We start from the raw sequence: 24345 nt of genomic DNA, 5'->3' as shown, positions 1-24345 counted from the left end.
CACATAAGCTGTGTGTTAAACACATAAAAAATTCTGTGGGGCAATTCAGGAATAAAATCAAGAACAAAACAATAGAAAATATTGTACAATACAGAATTGCAACCTGTACATATGTATAAAATAAGAATGTCTCATAATTGCTTCTTTAAAAGTGAATAAGTTCTTATCTCTTTTTTCTATTTTACTAGTCTTTATCTTTTGCCAAAAGGCTGTTTATGATTCAGTTTTTTTTTTTTTTTTTGAAGTAAATGTGAATTGATTTTGGTCTATTTCAGCTCAAATTAACAAAAACAAACTGGCAAATACATATAAAAAGATCATGCTATAAAGATTTGGGGTATAATTAAGAATAATGCTGACCTCGACAAGTGATCTAACTACAATCTATTTTGAATGATCTACCTAAAAACTATCTAAACATACATCATCTAATTTTAGTCTCCTAGTTCATGCTTCAGGATTCCTGAAATTCTGCTTCATTTGGTGTGTTTACAGGATTTTCTATAAACCTCCTGCCTAAGACTGTAAATGAAAACGGTAAAGGTTTCCTTTCTAATATAAAAGCTCTCAGAAAATGCAGCTAAGTTCATGAGATTATGGCAGAACTCAGTCTTTTCAAGTACCAGTAATCACTTCCAAGTACAGACTACAGACACACACACAAATTCCAGAAAAACACAGCAGGAAATCAGCATGTAAGTACTGAGCAAACAATGAAAGAATTTAAGTTAAAATCACCAAAAGAAAAATTACTTGATATTTCTTAAAATTCTCCCTTATATCCTTTAAGTTGCATGATTCTTATTACTAAACCAAAATTTTAAAATGTGTTGAGTTTTAAAGCAAACGACATATTTTAAAATTTTGGTTGACTGATAAAAATCATTGCTTTTATTAAAATTTCAACACTTTGCCACATGAAACATTCTTAGCATAGATAACATTATTCATGCCCTAGCTCCTGATATAACTGTTACCCATAACCACTTGACATTACTAGAATATACCAAAGTTTACACACCTACAAATCACTTTAATCTGCTGCTTGCAACATCCTTCCCCATCCTAATCAACTCTAAATCCTTTACAGCCTAGTTCTGGTTTTACTTGTATTTTTTGTGCTCTCACTGCATGCAGCAATACCTCCCACATATTTGCCACTCTTTATCATTAACAGCTAGTTGTCCATCTTCCCAATGAGAATATAAACTTATTAATTCAGAAGATGTATCATTCATGTCTGTATCCCAGAGCCTGGCATCCCACCCGGCACCACGAAGGCACTCAAATAGTATTTGTTAGATGACTTTTAAAAAATAACCTATAACCAGGCCAGGTGTAGTGTGGCCTGTAATCCCAATACTTTAGGAGGCTGAGGCAGGCAGATGTCTTAAGATTAGGAGTTCGAGACCAGCCTGGGCAACATGGCAACCTTGTCTTGACAAAACAAAACAAAACAAAACAAAAAAAAACGCTGGGCATGGTGGTGCGCGTTTGTAGTCCCAGCTATTCAGGATGACACTGTACTCCACCTGGGTGATAGAGTGAGACCCTGTCTCAAAAAAAAAAAAAAAATCTATAACCATATTTCCATTTGTGCCTGCTTACCTTCATCAGAAAACACTGTTACACTGGGAACAATATAATTATAACATCAGTCTTTTTTTCTCAAGGAGGTAGCATATAAGTCTCTTGAAAGAATATGCCAGCCATTCCTATCCTACAACATACTTCTCTAAAACCATTAAGTAGGGAGTGGGGCTGGTGGGAAAAAATCACTCAACAAGAACAAGGTCATTTTCAGTTGATTTAAAAATAAAACAAAACACACAAAAAATGAGAACACAGTAGCTAAATATACTCAAAAACAGTGAACACTCAGATGTCTGCTTAGTACAAATATAATATAAAATAAAATTAAAAGGGCTCAAAAGGCTTGGGGTGATAGTTTCAGTCTCTTAAAAAATAAATACCAAGGAGAGAGAAACATGTTCGCCTCAAACTTCATGAGAGACCACAATCCATTCCTATTGTTTGCTCACAATTTAACCCCCTTTGGGACCCAGGGTATTTCAATTAGGAATATTTTTAGAAAGCAGACATTTTATTCATGGCAGAGGGTGAAAAGCAGAATTCAAAATCACACGTAGGCACAAATAAAACCACCTAACATTTCTAAATAGCCTCATCTTAGCTAACAGAACTTTAAGAATTAATCTTTCAAAATAGCTCAAATATGAAGGTCAATGTAACATAAAAGCTCCTCATCTTTCAAGTAACTTTATTTGGACCATGCCTGAAAATGAATTCAACATATAGTTATTTAGCTTTTATGTGACTCTGTGCCAGACATAAAATATTTTTCATCGGCAATGCAAAAAAAGGATCACTTTAACCTTCTAAATTTCAAATAATTTACATAAAGGAGAACTCCTAACCTGTCACTGAAGATATATTATTTTCTTAAAATTAAATTATAACAAGATTCCCTAACCAATAGCAGACAAGCAGTGGAAAACTGGGTGGAAGGACTCACCCACTCAACAAACTACTAGTGCACACATGTATGTGTCAGGCACCGTTCTTGGTGCTGGGGGTTGCACAATGTACAAACCAGACAGGTCCTTGCCCTCATTCTTTCAGAACTCATGTCTATATTCATCGGAATCACCTGGGGTATCTATGTTTCTCAAACAGATTTCTGGGCCTGATTGTCAAGGAATCCAGTTGGAACGGGGTCCAGGAATCTCCATTTTGAGCTACAAATCACCCTTTACCCCAGGTTGTTCTAAGGCAGGTGGCCCTCTGACCCCATTCTTGAAAAACAATGGTCTGAGAGCCTCTCTATCTTTAGCTGACATCAACAACTGATAGATGGAGAGGGAAGAGAAAAATCTGACCAGGAGGATCTCCACTTATTATTTAAATATGTTAAGTGTGGCTAAAGATTAGGTAACAATTATTTAGAAAACACTACCCATTTTCCAACACTGCTGTTCAGCAAAGCTCCTCCATCCAGAAAAGCAGTGTTGCCCTAATGAGCACATATAGCACTGAAAGTATAGGGTGGGACCTGGAAGGAAAAAATTCCCCTCGTTCAGTCCATACCACAGACTGGAGCACAAGGGAAGCTTCCGGGCCTCTCTCAGAGTCAACTTCTCATGAGGTAAGAAAACACCTTCTTGGATGGCCACAGGACAGACGCACAGAAACAAAGGGTACACTCAGTGGAAGGTGTAAGGGAGAGTAAAGCTTTCCTCCCCTCCTGTAAGCACCTGTTGGGCACCTCCTCCTCCTATGCCTTTCTCTCACACATAACCGTGACTGCATCAGGAAAATCTGGAAACGGTAAAGACCTGAATACAGCTTCCATAAGCGTCTTCTGGAGGCTTGTCTACTTCTCTATGGATGCCAGAGTCTATGAATTCTTGCCCTTTTGAGAGAGGAAGCGATCTTTGGTGCTAATGCCATCACTGGCAGCAATTCAGAGCACCCCCAAATATGAGGTCACTTAACATAAGGTAGTCCCTAATTTGGGAATGCTCTTACATCTAAACAGCACACCCCAAACTCTCTGTCCACAGGAACATTTCTCCACTTCCAGGGCCGATTTACCTTCTCTCCTTTGTTTTCAACTCCACTCAAAACCGATGCTGCCTGAAAGTATCCTCCCACTTGAGATTTTCACTTCTACTACATGAGGTGTGGTATACAGTAGAAGAATCAGCAATACTGTTGAGAACAGGGAAAAAGAATCAGGGCAAATCTCCCCATCATTTTATCTTCCCCTACTACCGTAAAACTGCTGGTTCCAAAAGCCTGGTCCACTCAGCAGCACCTCTCCTTCTACCTCAGCTTCATTAGGCCTTTCCTTCCTGGTATGTTCCTCCTCACCACACAGCCCACCTGACCCAACTCCTGTGATGAAGTCCCAAAAGTAGCCAGAACCTATCCTTCCCTTAAAATGTGATCAAATAATACCCCAGTCTTCCAGGTGAGACTTTCCCTTGGACTAAATGAAAAATAATGCAGAACAAGACGAGATCTTTACCCATCCACTCCCTCTCCCTCTGTCATAAGTAGTAAAATGCTTTGCAACAACTCAGAATGAACTTTTGTCTGTTTCAGAGACAGCACCTTGAGGACAAAATGCACTTGTCAAAATGAACGTTTTTGGATCTGATTTTACAACCATGTAAATTAAAAAGGTTCAGACCAGCTGATATGAGATCTCTGTCAGATCTAAAATCCCACATTGCTATGTTCTACAACAGAAGAATGGGTGGGAAAAAAACAGGTAGACTAAACTTGAGGCTTTTCTGGTAAAAGATGAGAAAGACTACGGCCAAGAAACCAACTTAGATCAAAACTAGCATGAGGGCACCATAACAAAGAGGCAGAAATGTCTACCGTTCCTTATTTCAAAATGACTGAGGCTCGCTCTAGGCCTGCCCTCTATTCCCTCAGATTCCACCTCTTGGCCCTCTTTTGGGTCCTTAAATACAGCAAGGACTTCATCCTCACACCCTCCCAAAGGGTCTGCTCAAGCCATGGGATCTACATTACCCTTGGGATATTTTTCTTAGAAATACAGCCTCACGTGACAGGTTCTATAATTTTCTTTGTTCAAAGCTATACTGCAGATGCATTATGGATTAAATTGACTTTTGTGCACCGGCCTGGAGCACCATCCAGCAGGTCCAATGATACGGGAAGAAAGATAGAGTTCCACACCAATGATTTGCAAACCACCATCTGGAAAACTGTCCATTCACAAATGGTGTCTGCCAGCAGTAGAGTGGTACTTGTATTTTTTTAATGGCTATTAACAGAATATAAAACAGGTGGTTATGGCACTATTTCTGGGCTTCAAATTAAAAGGTAACTAAAAGCTGCAATTTTAAGGCACTCAAACAGCATATATTTTAGCCCAAACATCTGGCAGTTGAATGATTTCAAAATTCTAGAGAAAAATCAGGAGGAGAGAGGAAAGGTAGGCATGATTATGAGGCTCTGTTGCTTCACAATCTGAGACTTCTGACACTCCTTTTCTCTATAATGTCAGTCCTCTCCTATAATTTATGTATCTACCTTGAGGCTGCCTTATTTCCTGTCCCCCAACTCACGCCCCCAAAATAAGACCCATAATTACAGTTAAATCACAGGCTGCAGAGTGAGAATCTCAGTACGTCTGAGATGTGCCTGAGCTGTCTACCATACATGTGTTGTGAGTGATTGCTCCATTCTCCCCAAGTTCTCCATCCACCTCATAACCTTCAGATTCTGAATGTTTGACTCACCCCTGCAAGATTCAATACCCTGAATCTCTTGCTGTGATGTGAACTCACAACAGTATTTTAGCTGCTTTCTAAAATGGAGCATTCATTCACATATCTTTCAACAAACTGTTCTGAGGACAGGGAACTGGAGACCCGAGATTGTGCCCTCGCAAAGCTCCCCAGAATCTGACCTGGGCTGACCTCCCCTCCAACTGAAATCCTTCCTCCTCTGTAAATTCTTCCAGACACAGATAAACAGATAATATATATGTGAATATAAAAACACATTTACAAACACATATAAACACATGCCCAGTGATACTTTCCAAAAGTAAACTCATCATTTCAACTCCTTACTATGAACTAACAAGTCCTACCTCATTGGCCCCTGGCTCTCTTCCCCATGTCACTAACACCCACTCCTCCTCTAATTCTGTGTCTCTGTCCACACTGGCATCTGTGCCACATGATTGTGCCCCAGGACCTTCTAACTGAATGTTCCTTCTGCCCAGAAAGTTCTTTCCTCAGACTTGTTCATGCCCCACTCCGGGATATCACCGGGGTCTTTGCTTAAATGCTACCCAATACAGACACCTTTCATGACCACCCTACCTGGACTCACCACTGTCATTATGCCCCTATCCCTCCCCATTTTATTTTTACTTCAAAGCATATTATATATTAATCTAGATATTTTCTTCCCTCCCCATTAGAATACAACCCTATGTAAGTAGAGACACATTTAGATATGCAAACAAGATTCTGAAAAGTGATGACACAACTAAGTTATTCTAATAATTCAATTTTAAATTATTTTTACAACATATAAATAAATGTATTATTGTCAGAAATGTTACAGCACTATTGTTAAGTGAAAAAAATTCAAGTTCCAAACTCTTGAAGAAGAACTTTTACTTTTATAAAAATATTTAGACATGAAGACGTATTTAGACAAACCCATAGGGAATCATTTGAAAGAACGATATATGTTTCTGAGTGGGTAGGGTTATGAGTGTGCTTTTGCTTTTTGGTCCTCTTATAATTTTATACCTGTTTTGTAAAAGCAAATATTACTATCAAAAAGAGAAAAAAAAAAGTAGCATAGCTGATGAAAAAGAAAGCAAAAACAAGTCAGTGCAAAAAATGCAAGCAATTAAATAACAAAATACAAATACTGCAAATATTACCTAACGTTAATTCCTTTGTATCATAATATATGCAACATTGCCAAAAATTTATTTGCCTACTTAGAACAATGAAGCACCATTATTACGGTTCACATTTTCAGCTCTTACTGATAAAAAGCACAATGCCATCCTTCCAGCCTGTGAATGCGCCTTTGTGCTTTGACAAGACAATAAAAGGCAAGAGACTTTACATCTCACCTAATCTGTCCCCAGTTATTAAAACATCAAACTCAAAATACTTCATTCTTTGTCATAAGAAGCATGGTAGTTACAAGAAATTTATGATCTGCCACTGAGGTAGCAACCACTTTTGTATAAATTTTAATATGAAAGATAAAAATTTCTCGCATATCTTCCAAAAATTACATAAAACACATATTGGTGAGACCACCCAAATACCATTTTCACTTCACTTCTGACACTGCCATTTGTACTGTTTGTCATAAATAACATATAAAATATTTTTCCTTAACTGTTTTCTGTAACTATGCTAGGGTCCATCTTGGAATTCTGCCTATTACAATGGGTTATATTTTTGTGCCAACACCTTACTTGAAAGCAGCACTTAAAAGCATATCTGATTTTAGAAGTATGCAAGTGCTATGGTTTGGATGTTTGTCCCCTCCAAAGCTCATGTTGAAATTCAACCCCCAGTGTTGGCAGTGGGGCCCAGCGGGAGGTGTTTGGGTCATGGAGGTGAATTCCTCAGGAATAGATTAATGCCTTCCCTGGAGTGGTGGTGAGTGATTTTCCACTCTGTTAGTTCCACGAAAACTGGCTGTTAAAAAGAACCTGGCACCTCCTGACCCCTTGTTTCCTTTCTTCCCAAGCGATTCCTGTATCTTCCACCACAACTGGGAGCAGCTTGACACCCTCATCAGATGCAGATGCCCAGTCTTAACATTCCAGTCATCAGAATCGTGAGCTAAATAAATCCCTTTTCTTTATGAACTACCTAGCCTCAGGTATTCCTTTATAGCACACAGCTATGTAACAACACAGACTATGACAGCAGAAAACCTCTGTTTTGTAATCTTTTAGCAATTTTATTATTATACTTTTAAGTTCTGGGATACATGGCCAGAACCTGCAGGTTTGTTACGTAGGTATACACGTGCCATGGTGGTTTGCTGCACCCATCAACCCGTCATCTACATTAGGTATTTCTCCTAATGCTATCCCTCCCCTAGACACCTCCTGACAACCCACCAATAGGCCCTGGTGTGTGATGTTCCCCTCCCTGTATCCATGTGTTCTCATTGTTCAACTCCCACTTATGAGTAAGAAGAACATGTGGTGTTTGGTTTTCTGTTCTTGTGATAGTTTGCTGAGAATGATGGTTTCCAGCTTCATTCATGTCCCTGCAAAGGACAAAAACTCATCTTTTTTATGGCTGCATAGTATTCCATGGTGTATATGTGCCACATTTTCTTTATCTAGTCTATCATTGATGGGCATTTGGATTGGTTCCAAGTCTTTGCTATTGTGTACAGTGCTGCAATAAACATACATGTGCATGTGTCTTTATAGTAGTATGATTTATAATCTTTTGGGTATATACCCAGTAATGGGATTGCTGGGTCAAATGGTATCTCTGGTTCTAGGTCCTTGAGGAATCACCACACTGTCTTCCACAATGGTTAAGCTAATTTACACTCCCACCAAGATTGTAAAAGCATTCCTATTTCTCCACATCCTCTCCAGTATCTCTTGTTTCCTGACATTTTAATGATCGCCATTATAACATGTGAGAAGGTATCTCATTGTGGTTTTGATTTGCATTTCTCTAATGACCAGTGATGATGCGCTTTTTTTCATATGTTCATTGGCTGCATAAATATCTTCTTTTGAGAAGTGTCTCTTAATATCCTTTGCCCACTTTTTGATGGGGTTGTTTTTTTCTTGTAAATTTGTTTAAGCTCTTTGTAGATTCTGGATATTAGCCCTTTGTCAGATGGATAGATTGTAAAAATTTTCTCTCATTCTGTAGGCTGCCTGTTCACTCTGATGATAGTTTCTTTTGCTGTGCAGAAGCTCTTTAGTTTAATTAGATCCTATTTGTCTATTTTGGCTTTTGTTACCATTGCTTTTGGTGTTTTAGTCATGAAGTCTTTGTCCATGCCCATGTCCTGAATGGTATTGGTTAGCTTTTCTTCTAGGGTTTTTATGGTTTTAGGTCTTACATTTAAGTCTTTAATCCATCTTGAGTTAATTTTTGTATACAGTGTAAGGAAGGCATCCAGTTTCAGTTTTCTGCATATGGCTAGCCAGTTTTCCCAAAACCATTTATTAAATAGGGAATCCTTTCTCCATTGCTTGTTTTTTGTCAGGTTTGAGAACGATCAGACGGTTATAGATGTGTGGCATTATTTATGAGGCCTCTGTTCTGTTCCATTGGTCTATATATCTGTTTTTGTACCAGTACCATGCTGTTTTGGTTACTGTAGCCTTGTAATATAGTTTGAAGTCAGGTAGCATGATGCCTCCAGTTTTGTTCTTTTTGCTTAGGATTGTCTTGGCTATATGCACTCTTTTTTTTTTTTTTGGTTCTATGTGAAATTTAAAGTAGTTTTTTCTAATTCTGTGAAGAAAGTCAGTGGTAGCTTGATGGGGATAGCATTGAATCTATAAATTACTTTGGTCAGTATGGCCATTTTCACGATATTGATTCTTCCTATCCATGAGCAAGCAATTATTTCCTCATAGCCATCATTGAGAGGTTAGGTTATGGAGTTCAATTTATACTCAAAGAATTAAAAAGTTTGGCAACAATGATAATTGCAAAGATTTTCTAGCTATTTCTGGCAAGACAGTATAGGTGAACACGTTTAACCCTGTCCCATGGAAATGATGGTAAAGCAATTAATAAGAGGAAATAAGCTACCAGGTTAAAAAAAAAAAAAAAAAGATGAAGAATAACAGCATTCAGGATAGATGAGATTTTCAAAGGAAAGAAAAACAGGCAGAAATATAATTTAGAATAAATAAAACTTTTATCATTTCTTTGTGTTGGTAGCATTTCAAATCTTATCTTCTAGCTATTTTATAATACACTATTGTTAACTCTAATCTCCCTCCTGCACTAACAGTGAAGTGCTAAGCTGAAGTGATATCCTAAAAACCCTGATTTGATCATTACACATTGCATGAATGTAACACAATATCACATATACTCACTCCATAAACAGTACAATAATTATGTATCAATAATTCTTTTACAAAAAAGAATAGATAAAAACTCAGAATCCCATATCCCAAAATATGGCACTTTGACATGCTGAACTGAGCAGCCTCAAGGTCTCTCTGAACTCCACCTTTGTCTTTTGTCTTTGCTCCTCTGTCTCTCCCAAAGCACAGAATGAAGTTCTGTTCTCTGAAGTTCTCTTATCTGCTTAAAGTTTCGACCCATCAAAGAAGAAAACAATTACCTCTAGTCCCTTCCCTAGTTTTCATTAACTGAACTCACGTCACAAGAAGAAAGACTGAAGTCTGTCATAATATCTCAACAGACTTTTGTCATAAACCACTGTCTGTTCCGTGGGCCCAACAGATTTTGTCCCAGGCCTTTGTTATGTTCTTCAAGCTCACTGAGTTCCCATAAAAATCATTTACTAGTCCCCTAAAATCATCCACTTTCCTCTCTCCTAAGAGGTGGGGTATATAAGCATCTGTACCTTACTGGGATATTTGGTAGTCACTCTGTGATTTTTTTCGCCCTGCATGCTAATAAATTTCTATGTCGTTTCTCCTATTAATCTTCCTCTTGTCAGCTGATTTCTTAGTGAACTCACATCTCCAAATTATAACATTTGGCAGGAGCCTAGCAATTTTTAAAAAGAGAAGCCTCCAGACTCTGGAATACCAAGAATAAAAGTATAGAAAGCACAGACCACACACAGGGAGCTTGAGCCAAACTCTCCATTCTAAATCGAAAGATATAAGCCTCTCAAGAGAAACAGCCTGCCAACTGTCCAGCAAAATAAATTAAAAAGGCACTGTGCAAGGTTCATTACTGTGCATTTGTAGAGTCTACATTGAAAAGAGATTTCAAAATTTGCAAAGAAAAAATGAATCACAAAAATAGGTCCAGAAATTATACTAGCCTCAGATTTCCCAACAATCCAGAATTAAAGAGAAGGCTAATAGAAAAATGTCTTCAGAAATCTGCGTGCAAGTAATTTTGAGTCTATAAATTTATACCGAAACTATGATTTACTAGAGTAGAAAAAGGCAAAGACTAAAAAAAAAAAATTATCTAAGATGCACCCTTTCTTGTTAGATATATGCCAACAAAAGGGGGAGTTAACCAAGAAAGAGGAATACATGAGGTCCAAAAATAGGTGCTCTCACATAGGGCTGAGTAGTAGAGATCAATGCAGGAAGCTTGGGAACTACTAGGTGATACAAATAACAGGAAGACACAGAGACCAAGAGAAAGGTCTTGGAAGGCATGGGGTAAACTGGTAGATGTGATTTAATGATGTAAAAAAAACACTGAAAGTGGTGGTTTTATAAGAGTATTTGTGCATTCTAGAAGTAGCAGCAATAAGAAAATGAAAAACAAGGTAATTTACTCCATGAAAACCAAAATATCACACAAAGAAAGTAACCATAGTACAGCACTTGGCTTAGCAGAAAACAACAGCTACATAGTCATAGAAATCTACAGGTTTATTTAATCTTCCAATTATAATGATTATTTTGGCTGGATAAGTAATGAGATGTGGAAGGGTATAAAATGGCTAAGTGCTCATCTACCATAACCAGAAGTCAATATATATTGTCCAAAGTTTATAAATCAAGAACAGAAAGACATTACTTAGACACATGTTCCAGGAGAAATAGCTTAAATGAGATTAAAAGTTTCCTCTGAGAGCCTCAAGGATGGGCTCACATTTGTTAAATGCTCCTACAGTCCCCTACATGTTACCTTGGTACTTACTTCAAGTGAAAAGAAAAATTTGTGCAATGTCTGCCTTCCCCTCAAAACTGCATCAGTGCTTTAAGGCAAAGACAATGCTGCACCTTGTTAACTGCTGGATTCCCAGGACCTAGACTGGTGCTTGACACAGCGACACTAAATTAATTCATTTTAAACACAGGTGAAGCTTTCAAATCAAATGACCAAAATGTTAGGATCACATGGAGGATTAACTAAAGCATTTTCATATGTGACTTTCCCAAAAAAAAACATAAATCTTTCTAATTGTAAGGCATATCAATTTTGTACACACCTAATAGCCATGGAGTTTTGGCTGGTATGCTAAAGCTGAGAGAGACCTTACGGATGAAAACCAACTCCCTTGATTTATCACAAAAGACTCTGAGGTTAATAACCTGTCCTGGGTCATACTGGAGAGGTCAAGGTGGATGACAGGTGACCACGTAAAAATGAGTTATGTTGATAAATTTGTGGCTGTGTCAACTCTACCCAGTTTCACATTAGAGAGTAAAAATATAGAAAAGCCTCACTCTTACTTGTGCAAAGTGTCAAAATATCAAATTACTCTTCATTACAAGAACTACTTCTATTTATTTATATCCTTAACTGAAACTTTTCTCACTTGAATAAGTTCATGTAGCGCATTCTCTCTTTGGAGGATTTTTGCCAACTCAGGATCATAAATTCTCTTTTTTTTCCCTTCTTTTAACCACAGATATTCACCAGATTTTAATCCAGTCTTTTTCTTACTTTATGAAATAGGTAATTCACATAATTTTTAAGTGTACAAAGGCATAAGACAGTCTTTCTCCTGCCTCTCATCCCTTCACTCAGTTCCCCATACCGCCAAAATAAGTTACGCAACACTAGTAACAGATTTCATATCCCCTTCATTTGTATATACAAATGGGGCATACTATACACAATTCGTTGTAGGTTTTTATTTATTTATTTATTTATTTTGAGATGGAGTTTGACTCTTGTTGCTCAGACTGGAGCGCAATCTTGACTCACTGCAACCTCAGCCTCCCAGGTTCAAGCGATTCTCCTGCCTCAACCTCTGGAGTAGCTGGGATTACAGACAAGCACCACCACACCTGGCTAATTTTTTTTGGATTTTAGTAGAGACGGGATTTCACCATGTTGTTCAGGCTGATCTCGAATGCGTGATAATCAGGTGATCCACCCGCCTCTACCTCCCAAAGTGCTGGGATTACAGGCATGAGCCACCACACCTGGCCTTTTTTTTTTTTTTTTCTTAATGTATCTTGGAGATATTTCCTTAACAGTACATAAAAAGCTTTCCTATTCTTTTTGGTAGCTGCATCATATTTCACTATATGGATGTACTATGATTTATCAATTAGTCCACAACTGATGGCATTCTACTCTATTTTTCATCTTTTGCTGTTAAAACAATGCTGCAATGACTAACTTCTATAGGCAACTTTTGGCCTGTTTGCAAACTGTACATGTTCAGTGGAATTCCCAGAGAAGAAATGCTGAGTATGTGAATCTGCAATATTGATAGGTCCTGTCAAATTTCTCTCCAAAGTGGTATATCAATTTACCCTCCCACCAGTAGTGTATGAGAGTTCCAGCTTTCCCACATCAAACTGGAGTGTTGCTTATCAAATAGGTAGAATACGGTATCTTGCTATAGTTTCCATTTGAAACTCTCTTTTGAAGGAGACTGACCCTTTCTTTGTATTTAAATATAAATCTATAATCTGCATAAATGTATACATTTATTTTCCTCTCCCAACTGTCAGGAGTATAATTCTTGATTGTCCATAGCCCTGACCCAGTCCATCTGGGCAGATGTCCAGCTGCATGCCATTGTCTTTTATTTCCATTCCAAACCATTTTCTAAGGGCAGCCTTCTTTTACGAGGCTTCCCAAGTTAAGCGGAGGAAGCTGTCACATAATGCTGTGTAGGCTTTGAATTCAGGAAGGAAAATTTGACTCTTGACTCTACTACCAATATTGTGAGACTTTTGATTACCTACTGAACCTCTTGAAACCTTAAATTATATGTCTGTAAAAGGCAGTAAAGATACCTCTCTCATACGTTTGCTCTGAGGATTAAGTGATTTGATATTTTTAAAGTTCCAAGCTCAGGGCTTGGATCTGAGTAGTGCCTTAATAAAGGGTAGTTTGGTTTTGTCATCATTAATTGATTAGGAAAAACGAAAACACACACACACTTGGTTAAGCAGTTGTTTCAGTGCTTTAGCATACTTCCAATTAGAAACTCCTGGAAGTCAAACATTCAGGGAAGTCCCGCTGGATGGAGTGGTACCATTACTTGGCCACATACAACTGCCAAATAAACACTAAGAATGACTTATTACTAGTTGAAAAGTTCGATTTGTTCTCTAACAACTTCAAGTCATTTTGTGTAAGCACTGCCACTTATTTGGAATGTTGATTCCTGAAAGGATGCACTTTTCTGCCTCTGTCTAGGACTTGCAAAGCCTGCAGGGTCAAGGAGGAGAGCAACAGAACCAAGGGGCAGCATTTCCATTTACCTTGATGGTGCAGTTACTATCATGTTTCCCTCACTATGCTGGCTTGGCAAAGGAAGCTCACCAAACCATGCTTGGAGAAAAGTTAATAATGTGAGAATGTATTTTGAAAGCCCAATTAAAGTTCTCATACAATGTATGACATTCGTGAAACATTAAGTATGCTCTGAATGAAACAAGTCACACACTCCAAAGACGTGTTTGATTTATACTGAGTTCATATTAAGAACAGAGATGTACACTTTTATCTCCTCCATTAATCTGTGAATTCTATGAAGGCATATTTGGTCATTCATTTATTTTTATATTCACATTGCTTTGCACCATGTGGGACACAAAGCAGCCACTTTAACTTATGGATTGAACAGACTCAAAGTATTACCTTCTTAACTTTTACTTCACACAGATTCCCTCTTTTCAGCATATAGCCTGGATTATTTTCCTTAATTTTACAACCACCTACGGTTTGTTGCTACCATTTTGTTTAATAATTGGTAACTAATATTTCTTATATCTGGGTTTTGGTATATTTCATCAGAACTTTGGATAGAAAATATTTTATCTTGAGGGAATATTTTCTCTTACTTTACAAAACTTGCTATTACCCTTTTTACATATTTTCCACTGTGATGAGGAAAAAAAACTTAAAAATGTTATAACTATCAATAAAGCTAGAAGTTCTGATTACATAAACTTACTGCAGGTCAATTTGTGGTATCCTTGCAACTTTAACACATTCAGAACATACAATTGAGTCCATTTCCAAAGAATGTTCACAGCAAAAAATAGAATTCCCAAATTAGCCACCTGGTAGACACCTTATTGAACCCAAGAGATGGGTTCACAAAGATGAAGGGGACACAAAGATGAAGACACAGCCCCTGACCTTGGGCCTAGTAATCCTGTTTCACCTTCTTTTCATCAATGACACTGTATTTGGTCAAAGTAACAGCCAAAAGGAATATAGCTGAAATGGGCCACAGTGTCACCCATTCTAGAACAAAGTAAGGAACAATCCAATTGCCTCACATATTCAAATATGTTTTGAAGGAGCAGAGTTCAGAAGGGTGGTGGACAGGATGGTGTCAAAAAAGGAACCAGAACTTTAGAGTCCATTAGAGAGACCTAAGTTCAAACGTCACCTCTCACCTCCTCTCATGATTTAGGGTAAATCACTCTCCACTCGGAGTGGTACCACTCTCCCTCCCACCCCCCTGGGTGGAGGAGTTTTCAGTTATCCCAATGACCAGAGGATGCTACTGGCAATTACTGTGTGGAATCATGGATAACAAATATCTTACAAAGGACAAAAGAGTCCAGTTCAAAGAATTGTTCCATTCAAAACGCCCATAGCATCCATCACTGAGTGCTCTCTCAAACTCAGTTTCTTTAATTGTCAGATGGTAATAAGTGGACCAACCTTTCATGCTGAGTGTGAGATTTACATGATATGTTGCAAGTAAAAGTACCCAGCCCAGGAGTAAGTGCACAGTCAGCCCTTGATAAATACTGTTCTCACCTTACCATCTCTCTTCAGTTACAAACATTGCACAGAACTTATTTTAAACAGGTCCATCATGCATGATACAGCCAAGAAACAAAGTTGAGCAATCATTTTCTCAAAGCAGATAAAATAAAGCAGGAATTCCTCCAAGTTGCATATTTCAGCAATCTCTGTATAACAGGCTTTTGCAAAAATTCTCTGAGCCTTAAATCTAGAGCCAAACACTTTGTCTAGAGACCTTTATGACCCAGTTCCAACCTAACTTTCTTACTGCTCCTTTCACTCTGTCCAATAAATGTATATAGCCCCTAACAGATCATAAACCCCTTGTAGGCCTTTGCTCAGTCTGGAATACCTGTTCCCTCTTCTCTCTCTTCCTAAGTTCTTTTTGTATAGAACCATCACCAATTCCTTGAAGACCCAGTTAAAATCATCCCTACCAGGAAGCACTTCCTGGTCTCCCCTATCACTTCTAATGAGTCCATTCCTTGTATACTTATAAACTGGGCTTAACACTGCAGCACTGATTCTCAAACTAGGATCCACAGAACTCTGGGAGTTTTGGAGTTTTCTATGAAAACTTCAATTGCAGTTTTCCTTTTTATATCATCTAAAATAAATTAATATAAGCATTTCCTGGAAATGGTCAACCACCTGTTATGAGTACTATCAAGCAATTTGAGTGCCCACGCCTAAGCTGGGATATGCAATAGTGTTGATGCTAATAGGCCTTCTTTAATTGTGAAAGATTAATGAGATCAGAACAGCAACAAAGAAAACATAATGAAGTGTTCTCACCAACTGAAGCCCATATAACTCACAGCACACCATAAAAACAAAGATTTTCCTATGGTTCAAAACAGTAAAATATTGGAAGAGCTGTATCAAGGCATGGCAACTCCCCAAAGACCTGGTGTTTGTCCCAGTATGCATTTTGTGAGTAACCAAAAAAACAGTTTCAGGATGTTGTAAATTCTACTTTTATGGGTCTCATAATTATGTTTTAGTTTATTTTTTAATTTTGTACTTAAGAAACTGTTAAGGAATTCTGTTCTTAAGGAACTTATGTCTTGTTTTATATTTGTACATGTTACATTAAAAAATTCATGCAAATCAACACTGGGGATGCAAAAAGGAGACTTCAAAACACAGGTTTTAGAGAGTGCATTTCCTTTCAAGTACATCAAAAAGCCAGGATGCAGACAATAACCTTTATTACATGTTCAGAATTGTAGGCACATCTGATACCATGTTCACTGACTGAAAAGTAGTTACATAACTTTCAGTAAGTTTCCTTAACCCTGTTTTTTACAGTAAGATGGGGATATTGATAATATAGGTTTGGTCAAAGGTCATGTTTAATAACATTATTGAAAGTACTTTGTAAAGTGCCAGACATATGATAGGGATTCATATTAATGTTTTCAAGTGGTCTTCCCAGCTTCTTATAGCTCTTAAACAAAGAACCCTTTTTCTTACTCTTTATGTCCCTACCACACCAACCCCGTTTGTCTGTTGCACTGACTCCTCTTCATCTAAAATCACCTCTACAGAAGGTATATCCAGCTCTCATAATGACACAAGTTTTTATGCCCACAAAGAGAAATAGCCAAAACACCCTTTCGTTTTGAAATAAGATCATAGTGACAAATTGCAATTCTGTTTCCAATCTTGTTAACATCACGGTGTTGTGTTACTGGGACATTCATTACTACAAAGAGGTTCCATTTGTTTTATTAAATTTTCAATAAAGGCTTTGTGTTTGTTTATGCCCTTGAAATGAAAGATGTAAGCTCATTTAAAACAGTAAAACACCCACACAAGGGGTCATCTGCTATCCCCCTAACACCTGGCAAGTTCCAAAAAAGATGAGAACAAAATTATCATTGATATAAGCACAATTAAAACCTTCATTGTTAAAAAGCCACAGTTTTGCCAATCTGGAGATGATGAGAATACAGAAGTGGTAGGTGAACAAGGAACTAGCTGCTGGAGTGGTCAGCTCCAGTCAGTAAAGAAATTAGAATTGAGAAGTGCCTTAAAAAGCCAAAATGGGGCGGAAAGACCAGTAGGATTTCAGGCCATTACTGACATGACCCTGAAACTGACCTGCTTACTCCTTTCTAACACTGACTTTCAAGTCCCCAACTTTGCTGAGCCTACTTGGGATTTCCTTGCAGGCTGCGTTCATATTATCCAAGACTGTTAGTGTTGCTACGGCGGTGGCAGGCACCACAGGCTGCCTGCCCACACCAGCAGAACTAGCTGACACCCTGGATGAGATCTGTCAGACTTCAAAACTATTTTTAACTACTGTGTAACTTTGAATTTTAAATTCTCAACAGTCAGAGCAATAATAGCTGAAACGTCCCAGGAGATTAACCACTCAATTATCGTAGGAGCTTTCTTGGAAATATGTGGCATGTGATTAACAGACGGTCATAATGAAAATGTTTCACAAGCGGGTAAACTGAGGAACACAAAAACCACCAAAATCACATCACAAAATCTGAATACTAATGGAATTGGCTCACTCTCAGTTCTGTTTCCTATCCATTTTTTTTTTAAGCCCACCAGGAAATCTTGAGTCCGAAGTAAACATGGCTTTCTGGAGTGTCCTTCCAATGACAATGGTCATTCTAGTGCAATCTCGGGAGGAGATAGTGTAAGCCTCTCATTAGTTTAAGAAAGTGAGCTGCATTTTACTTAACCCCTCTTTCTTCAGGGGGGATGAAAAGACTCAGAAATACGCATTTAAATGAGGCATGTCTAAAACTTTTTGATTTTTGAACATAGGAAAGTGAAGGAAAGATAAAAATATTACAGAGAAAGGGTACCCTTTGATTACTGAAACCAAGACAGCTGGAAACTTGATTTCCAGAATCTGTTTGAGAACCTGAGGCAGCTGTTTCTAGGAGAGATGAGAAGTAAAGAAATGTGGCGTCGTTTACATGGCCAGTCCCTTTTGGTGAAAGTCTTGGGAACGCATTATCACAATTCCTTTTAAAAATCATTTTGAGAAAATTTAAATAAGATGGCAAAATACCATCTTAGCTGAGGGGGTGACGCCCCAAAGCTTTACCTTTTCCACTTTTGCCCCGATCTCCTCCCCCACAAGTGGTGCTGGGATCGCGCCCTCAATTCCCCTGGCCGACGGCTCCGCTCGGCTCACAAGTGTTTCCCATTACTACAGGCGGGACGCCGGGGCAATCGCTTTTGCCACAGAACTTGGAGAGTACAGCGTGTGTGGAACGGGAACCCAATCACGTTCCGGCAGGGGAAGGTGGGAAAGGAAGAGCGCGGAGCCAAGCGGGGATCGGGGGATATGCGTCCGCCGGGCAAGAACTTCTGCCCGATTTAACCTGCAGAGGAGAGGCGAGTGGTGCGGCACGGGAACGGGGCAAGGAGGAGGAAACTTTAGCAATGGAGGAAGAAGAACAGAAAGTGGCGAACTGCAGTCTGCCCCAAGAGCGGCCAGCTGCCGGCGGTCAGGCCGGGAGCCTTCGTCTAGCGAGTACGCGCAGGGCCCCCCCGCGACCTCCTCCGCGACTCCCACCTGGCAGCGGACCGGCCTGGAGCTGGAGGCTGGCTCGTCCCCGGCCTCTCCTCCTCTTCCTCTTCCTTGTCCCGGGAAGGACTTCGGGGAGCGAAGAACCGGGAGAAGCTGTGCCAGGGGGCGCTGCCCTTTCTCCGGCCGCTGGACATTTCCCGAGGGGGCCGCTGGCCCGGGGTCGTCTGCAGGGAACGGCCTAGGTGGTGCCTGGTGCCCGGAGCCCGACCGGGCGCCGCGGGATGCGGCGCGGGCAGATCGACTCGACGCGAGCTGCCAGCGCGGCTCAGTCTCTCCCGGGCGGGAGAAACGCGGACGCGACGCGCTCCTCGCGCTGCAGCTCCTCAAGCCGCTGCGGCTGCTCCTCCTCCCGCCCTCGCCCGGCGCGGCCCGCCCCACCCCCAGGAGGAGCCAGCGGCCGCGGCACCGCCCTGAGCCGGGCGCAGCCGCCACCGCCGGAGCGCGACATGGTCCCCAGAAGGCGCCGGCCTGAGAGCCTGAGGGGTGTCGTCTAGCGAGCGACGCTAGGCTCGAGCTTCCCGCTCAAAAGAGTTCAGGCTGCAGCCTGTTGAGCTTTGCCTTCAATTACTTTCTGTGACCGTTGTGTTTTCTCTCCTACAGTGAGAGCACAGAAACAGTTTTCTCCAGACTTTTGAAAGAGGTTTATGAACTAAGATTTGTGAAAACACTTGGCAAACTGCAGTACCGGGGCGCCCCGAACTTCCTGGGAGCTAAGAAACAGCTACCGCAAAGACAGCCCCAGCCCTGAGGGCGAAATCGCGTTAGCCCAGCACCCGGCGGCGGGAGGGAGAGGGGGTACCTGTCAGGCGGTCACCACTTCCCGGCGCGTTCCGCTGGCTTTCTGTGGTGTGACTTTTCCTAACCGCGTTGTGCTTCACACTTTTCACACTCCACGCTACGTACTTCCCTGCGAACTCTTTCAAAAACGGCACTGATCAGAAAGTATGATTTCAAGCTTGTCAGTGCTGAAACATATTTAGCAGTCGTTACACAGATGCCACTGAAATCTGGGAACCAAAGGGTCCTTAAGACTTGTTTTAAGTCTAAGTACAGTGGTATGGATTTTTCTTGTTTTTTCATACCCTAGCAGCTAGTACAGGAGATACTAAGAGGCCCATTCACCCCAGGTGTTTTGTTTTCCTTTGAAGGCGAGCTGCCCCTGGGGTAGGCATCAAGGAAGTGATATGGCGTTTGTTCATTAAACAATGTGTACAAGTAAATGAGATACAAATGAAATGTCCACAGCAGAGGGGAACCTTGGAGTAATCTCCCCTCTGGCTTTCGGGAGATGGAGGAGAAGCAGCATGAGTAGATTGCATACCTGTAAGCCCCAAGTCCTTTCAGCACCTGCTGGAGGCTGTTGAGCCTCCCTGCCTCCCCACACTGCCTCCCAGAAGCCCTCCGGCCCCTACTAACTGTAATAGAGCCCAGGTACTCACTCGCATTTGTTCTGGCAGGATTTAACCCATTAAAGTTCAGTCAGCCCGGTTTCCATCAATCGGGTTCATCTCAGTCTATCCCTCAAGATTAATTCTTTTTTACTCGTTGGTAAATATTTCCTGCTTCTCTGTGAGCCTAGTCTGAGAAAATAGAAAAAATCTAAGATAATAGACTAGAATAAGACAAGTAAAGTTCCTAATTCTAGCTTTATTATAAGAGAATCTCCATTGAAGACCCACTTACCAAAAAGCCCAAAGAGAGTAATAAAGCAAACTGTTTTTTCCAGCTAAAAGGTCGAAATGATAATTTGTCTTCCCAACGTGTTATTGAATCAGTATATTTGTCCCCCACTTGTTCTGTGATCAAACCAGGCCCCAATGCCTACCCAGAGGGCACTTCGTTCAGGAAGTTTTTCTTGGGATAAAAATGGGTGGGAGTCAGTAGGATTTAATTAACAAATTATGGTTTTAACTAATAATATGTCTAACAATACTCTGATCTCCACTCGGTGACACAGCAAAGCACTTAAGTGATTGTTAAATACAATTAATGCCATGCTTACACTAAGACAAATTGCGTCTATGACAAAATAGCTTAAAGCCATAAAACAATGACCGTTGAATTTTCCTTCATTTGCTTTCTGAACACTTACTAGTTTTCTGTATGTCCTACATTGTTATAACCTGAACTCATATTAACCAATTTCTAAATATTAAATTCTAAGATTGCATTAGGAAGCCCGTAAAAATGTCAAATTTTAGAGCTGTAAGGATTTTAGAGATACTAATTTAGCACAGTGTCATTAATTCACTCATCCAGTTATTCCCCAACGTTTAGTGAGTGCCTGCCGTAGAAGCACATCTACAGTGAAGCTGATGAGGCTCAAGTTTCTTGACTCCCTACTGGCACAGGCTCTTCTAGTGTGAACTCAGCAGTGTGATCCATGGCCAGTTTTCTAAAATTTACCAAAGTAAATAATGTGATTAAGACCACAATCTCTTTTTTTTCCACTTAGATGTCCACTTAGATTTTCTTTCCACTTAAGAGTTATCGAGTGCATTTGGGAATCTGTTAGGGAATTTCAGTTGGGAATATATTTAGTTTGGACTTAGTGGAATATATTTATGTGGTTTTCAGCCTCTCCAAAATATAGTTATTTCTTGAATTCCAATTTCTCTGTAGCGCAGCTCACCAAGTATTATTACACCCAAGATGCAGAGCCAGAGGACATATCTTCTGTGGTCTCTGACACTGAAAATATATGGGTGATAGAGGTGAGACAAGATCTGAAAGGTAAAGCAGCATCAGGTGGCATGTGGAAAGTTATTCCAGGCATCAGAAGACAAAGTTTCAACAGGAAGAATTACCTCCGATTGATATAATTTCTCTCATAGCAATAATATGTTCAATAATACTATATATATATATTTTTTTTTGTTGTTGTTTTTTGAGATAGAGTGTCGCTCTGTCACCCCGGCTAGGGTGCAGTGGTGCAATTTCGACTCACTGCAACCTCCGCCTCCTAGGTTCAAGCAATTCTCCTGTCCCAGCCACTCAGGAGAGTGCTGGGCTAGGTGCCCGCCACCATGCCCAGCTAATTTTTGTATTTTTAGTAGAGATGGGGTTTCACCATATTAGTCAGGCTGGTCTCGAACTCCTGACCTCGGCCACAAGCCTCGGCTGCCCAAAATAATTTTTATAACTGTAAACACAAAACATTTTTTATTGTTGATGTAAACCATGTAAAATAGAATTTATCAGAATTCTTGTTTGTAGAGTACAAACGTGTAGCAGTACCACAAGCTCTGTGTGTGTGTGTGTGTGTGTGTTTGTGTGTAGTGTTGCATGTTTACACAGTCCTTCTACCAAAAAGAGCAACAGAACTAGAGGAAAGATTACATTATCTTTTCATTATTATAGAAAATAATATTACTAAATTATCATCATATGAAAGGTTGTTGAAGAGTATACTACCAAAAATATAGGAAAAAAGTGATATAGAGTTGTGCATGACATTTAATAAGAAAATTATATTGTTTTTCTAGTCCACCTTTTAAAATCGGTAATTTGCATGGTTTATGTTTTCATTCAATATATTCATTTTTGTATCTAATGTTCTTATTTTAAAATCCTTTTTCTTTAAAGAGGATCCTCCAAATTGTAAAAACTTCAGATCCCACAAAATCTGGATATGTCCTCTAGTGCATACTATGTGTCAGATACATGCGCATTCTTAGACATGAGATGCAGTGGTAGACAAGACCAAATGCTTAACATCAAGGAGCAAGTTTAATTGGGCAAGATGAGCAAATAGGGTAAGATGGGAAATGTAGGAGGAATCCCCAACTCAGTCTGATGGGTTCCTGGAAGGCTCACTAGAGGAGAAACTGTCAATATGCTCTCTTCTTCTCTGCCTCCTTTTAGCACCTGATTTCCACCTATAATACTATAATTAAATAACTTGTGTGATATATGAGAAATCCTGAAGTTCATCACACTGTAACTGAATTGTCATTCCCACAACGTAAGTACCATTCTCAAAGGTATGAGAATAGAATGAAAGTGTTGATCCTTGAAGCATTTAAACTGCAAGAGTAGTTTAGTAATGCTAAGCTTTTTTGTTCTGAAAAGTCCACCGGGGAATAAACTTCTGTATATATCTTAGAGCACAGTATTTACTGTGTGGCAGGTGGCCCAGGAATATTAAGACAGCTGTCAACATCAAGGAAAGCACCAGCCCATGAAAAAGCAAGCAGATGGATTGGGGCACTTCACTAGCTGCCTCCTAGAATAATAGCTGTGCGTGGCCAAATGAGGCAGTGTCATGCTGCCCAGGGCAGCAAAAAGCTATTACTGAATATAAGCACTCAATTAGGAGGTGGGGTGGGGGAATATCCTCTCTTTTCCTTTGTTTGTATGCTCAAATTTTCATTAAGAACCCCCACAGCAAATAAGAAAGGGGAAAAATGATGTTAGCATTTCTCATTGTTACTTTCTAATTACCATGGTTTGTAACATGGGGAAATGCCTGTCTTGCTGCTTCAATGAGAACAGATGGTAACATTTTTAAGTAATTGGTTATTCCAACTTCTATGAGATGCATGATGTTTTATTGTATTGTTTGTCTGTTTTTTGTTTGCAGAACATGTGGAGATTGAGATCTTTCAAACACACATCTTTTAATGCTTAAATTAAGTAAAATGTGTTAGTCTGACCTAAATTACATTTACACTTTTCTCCCTTTGATATGATGATACTTCAAAGAGAAATTAGTCCTTTACAAAAATATAACATTAACATTAAAAATTAAATATATAGCTTTCAAACAGCACAAAATTTGCTAAGATTGAAACGTCGCACTTTTAAAAATATATGAATAGGAGTAGCATGTCTTTGGCAAACACTGATTATAACATGTGTTCCAAAATGGTTGTTCACACCAATTCAGTGTGGTGTGTCTTTTATCTAAGTCAAATGCTATCTAAAATATAAGGTCATATGTAAGATATTAAGTTTTATTAATGGAGCTTCATAAGCATGATGCAGATAATGGCTCAGAATAATAATTTGCTATTAGATGAGAAATTCATCCTCTGTATTCTGTTTTCCCAAAATATTTCATCTGATCATCTGACTTCATAAACACTGCACTGTAATATGCACTTCTGATATACAATTTTAAAAGTGCTCCATAAAGAACAATTATTTATAAATTTCTAGACTGCATTATGTTAGTGCTAATTGTAAATTTTAAGGGCTTTATGAAACAAAGCTTTGGAGCAAAACAAACAACACAAAAAAAATTGGTTGTGAATTGGCTTCCTTTTTACCTTATTCTGACATTTTGTAGTATACATGTCCCAGAAGCTAGAGCTTTTTACTACGGATACTTTG

The 24345-nt window shown here is 39.3% G+C and overlaps 1 protein-coding gene across 1 annotated transcript in view; it reads right to left on the bottom strand.

Moving 5' to 3' along the window:
- CRYBG3 (beta-gamma crystallin domain containing 3) overlaps positions 1 to 19659 on the bottom strand; it is a 123945-nt gene extending 104286 nt beyond the window's left edge. Inside the window, exon 1 of the mRNA XM_011986849.1 lies at positions 18997 to 19659. Within this exon, the coding sequence (XP_011842239.1) occupies positions 18997 to 19145 (149 nt within the window). The 5' untranslated portion in view covers positions 19146 to 19659. The remainder of the gene's footprint in view (positions 1 to 18996) is intronic.
- Between the last annotated feature and the right edge of the window lie 4686 nt (positions 19660 to 24345).

Source organism: Mandrillus leucophaeus, unplaced genomic scaffold (assembly GCF_000951045.1).
Source record: "Mandrillus leucophaeus isolate KB7577 unplaced genomic scaffold, Mleu.le_1.0 Scaffold1080, whole genome shotgun sequence".
NCBI classification, from domain to species: Eukaryota; Metazoa; Chordata; class Mammalia; order Primates; family Cercopithecidae; genus Mandrillus; species Mandrillus leucophaeus.
Note: the sequence above shows the minus strand (reverse complement) of the source record. Positions and strands in the feature narration are given on the sequence as shown.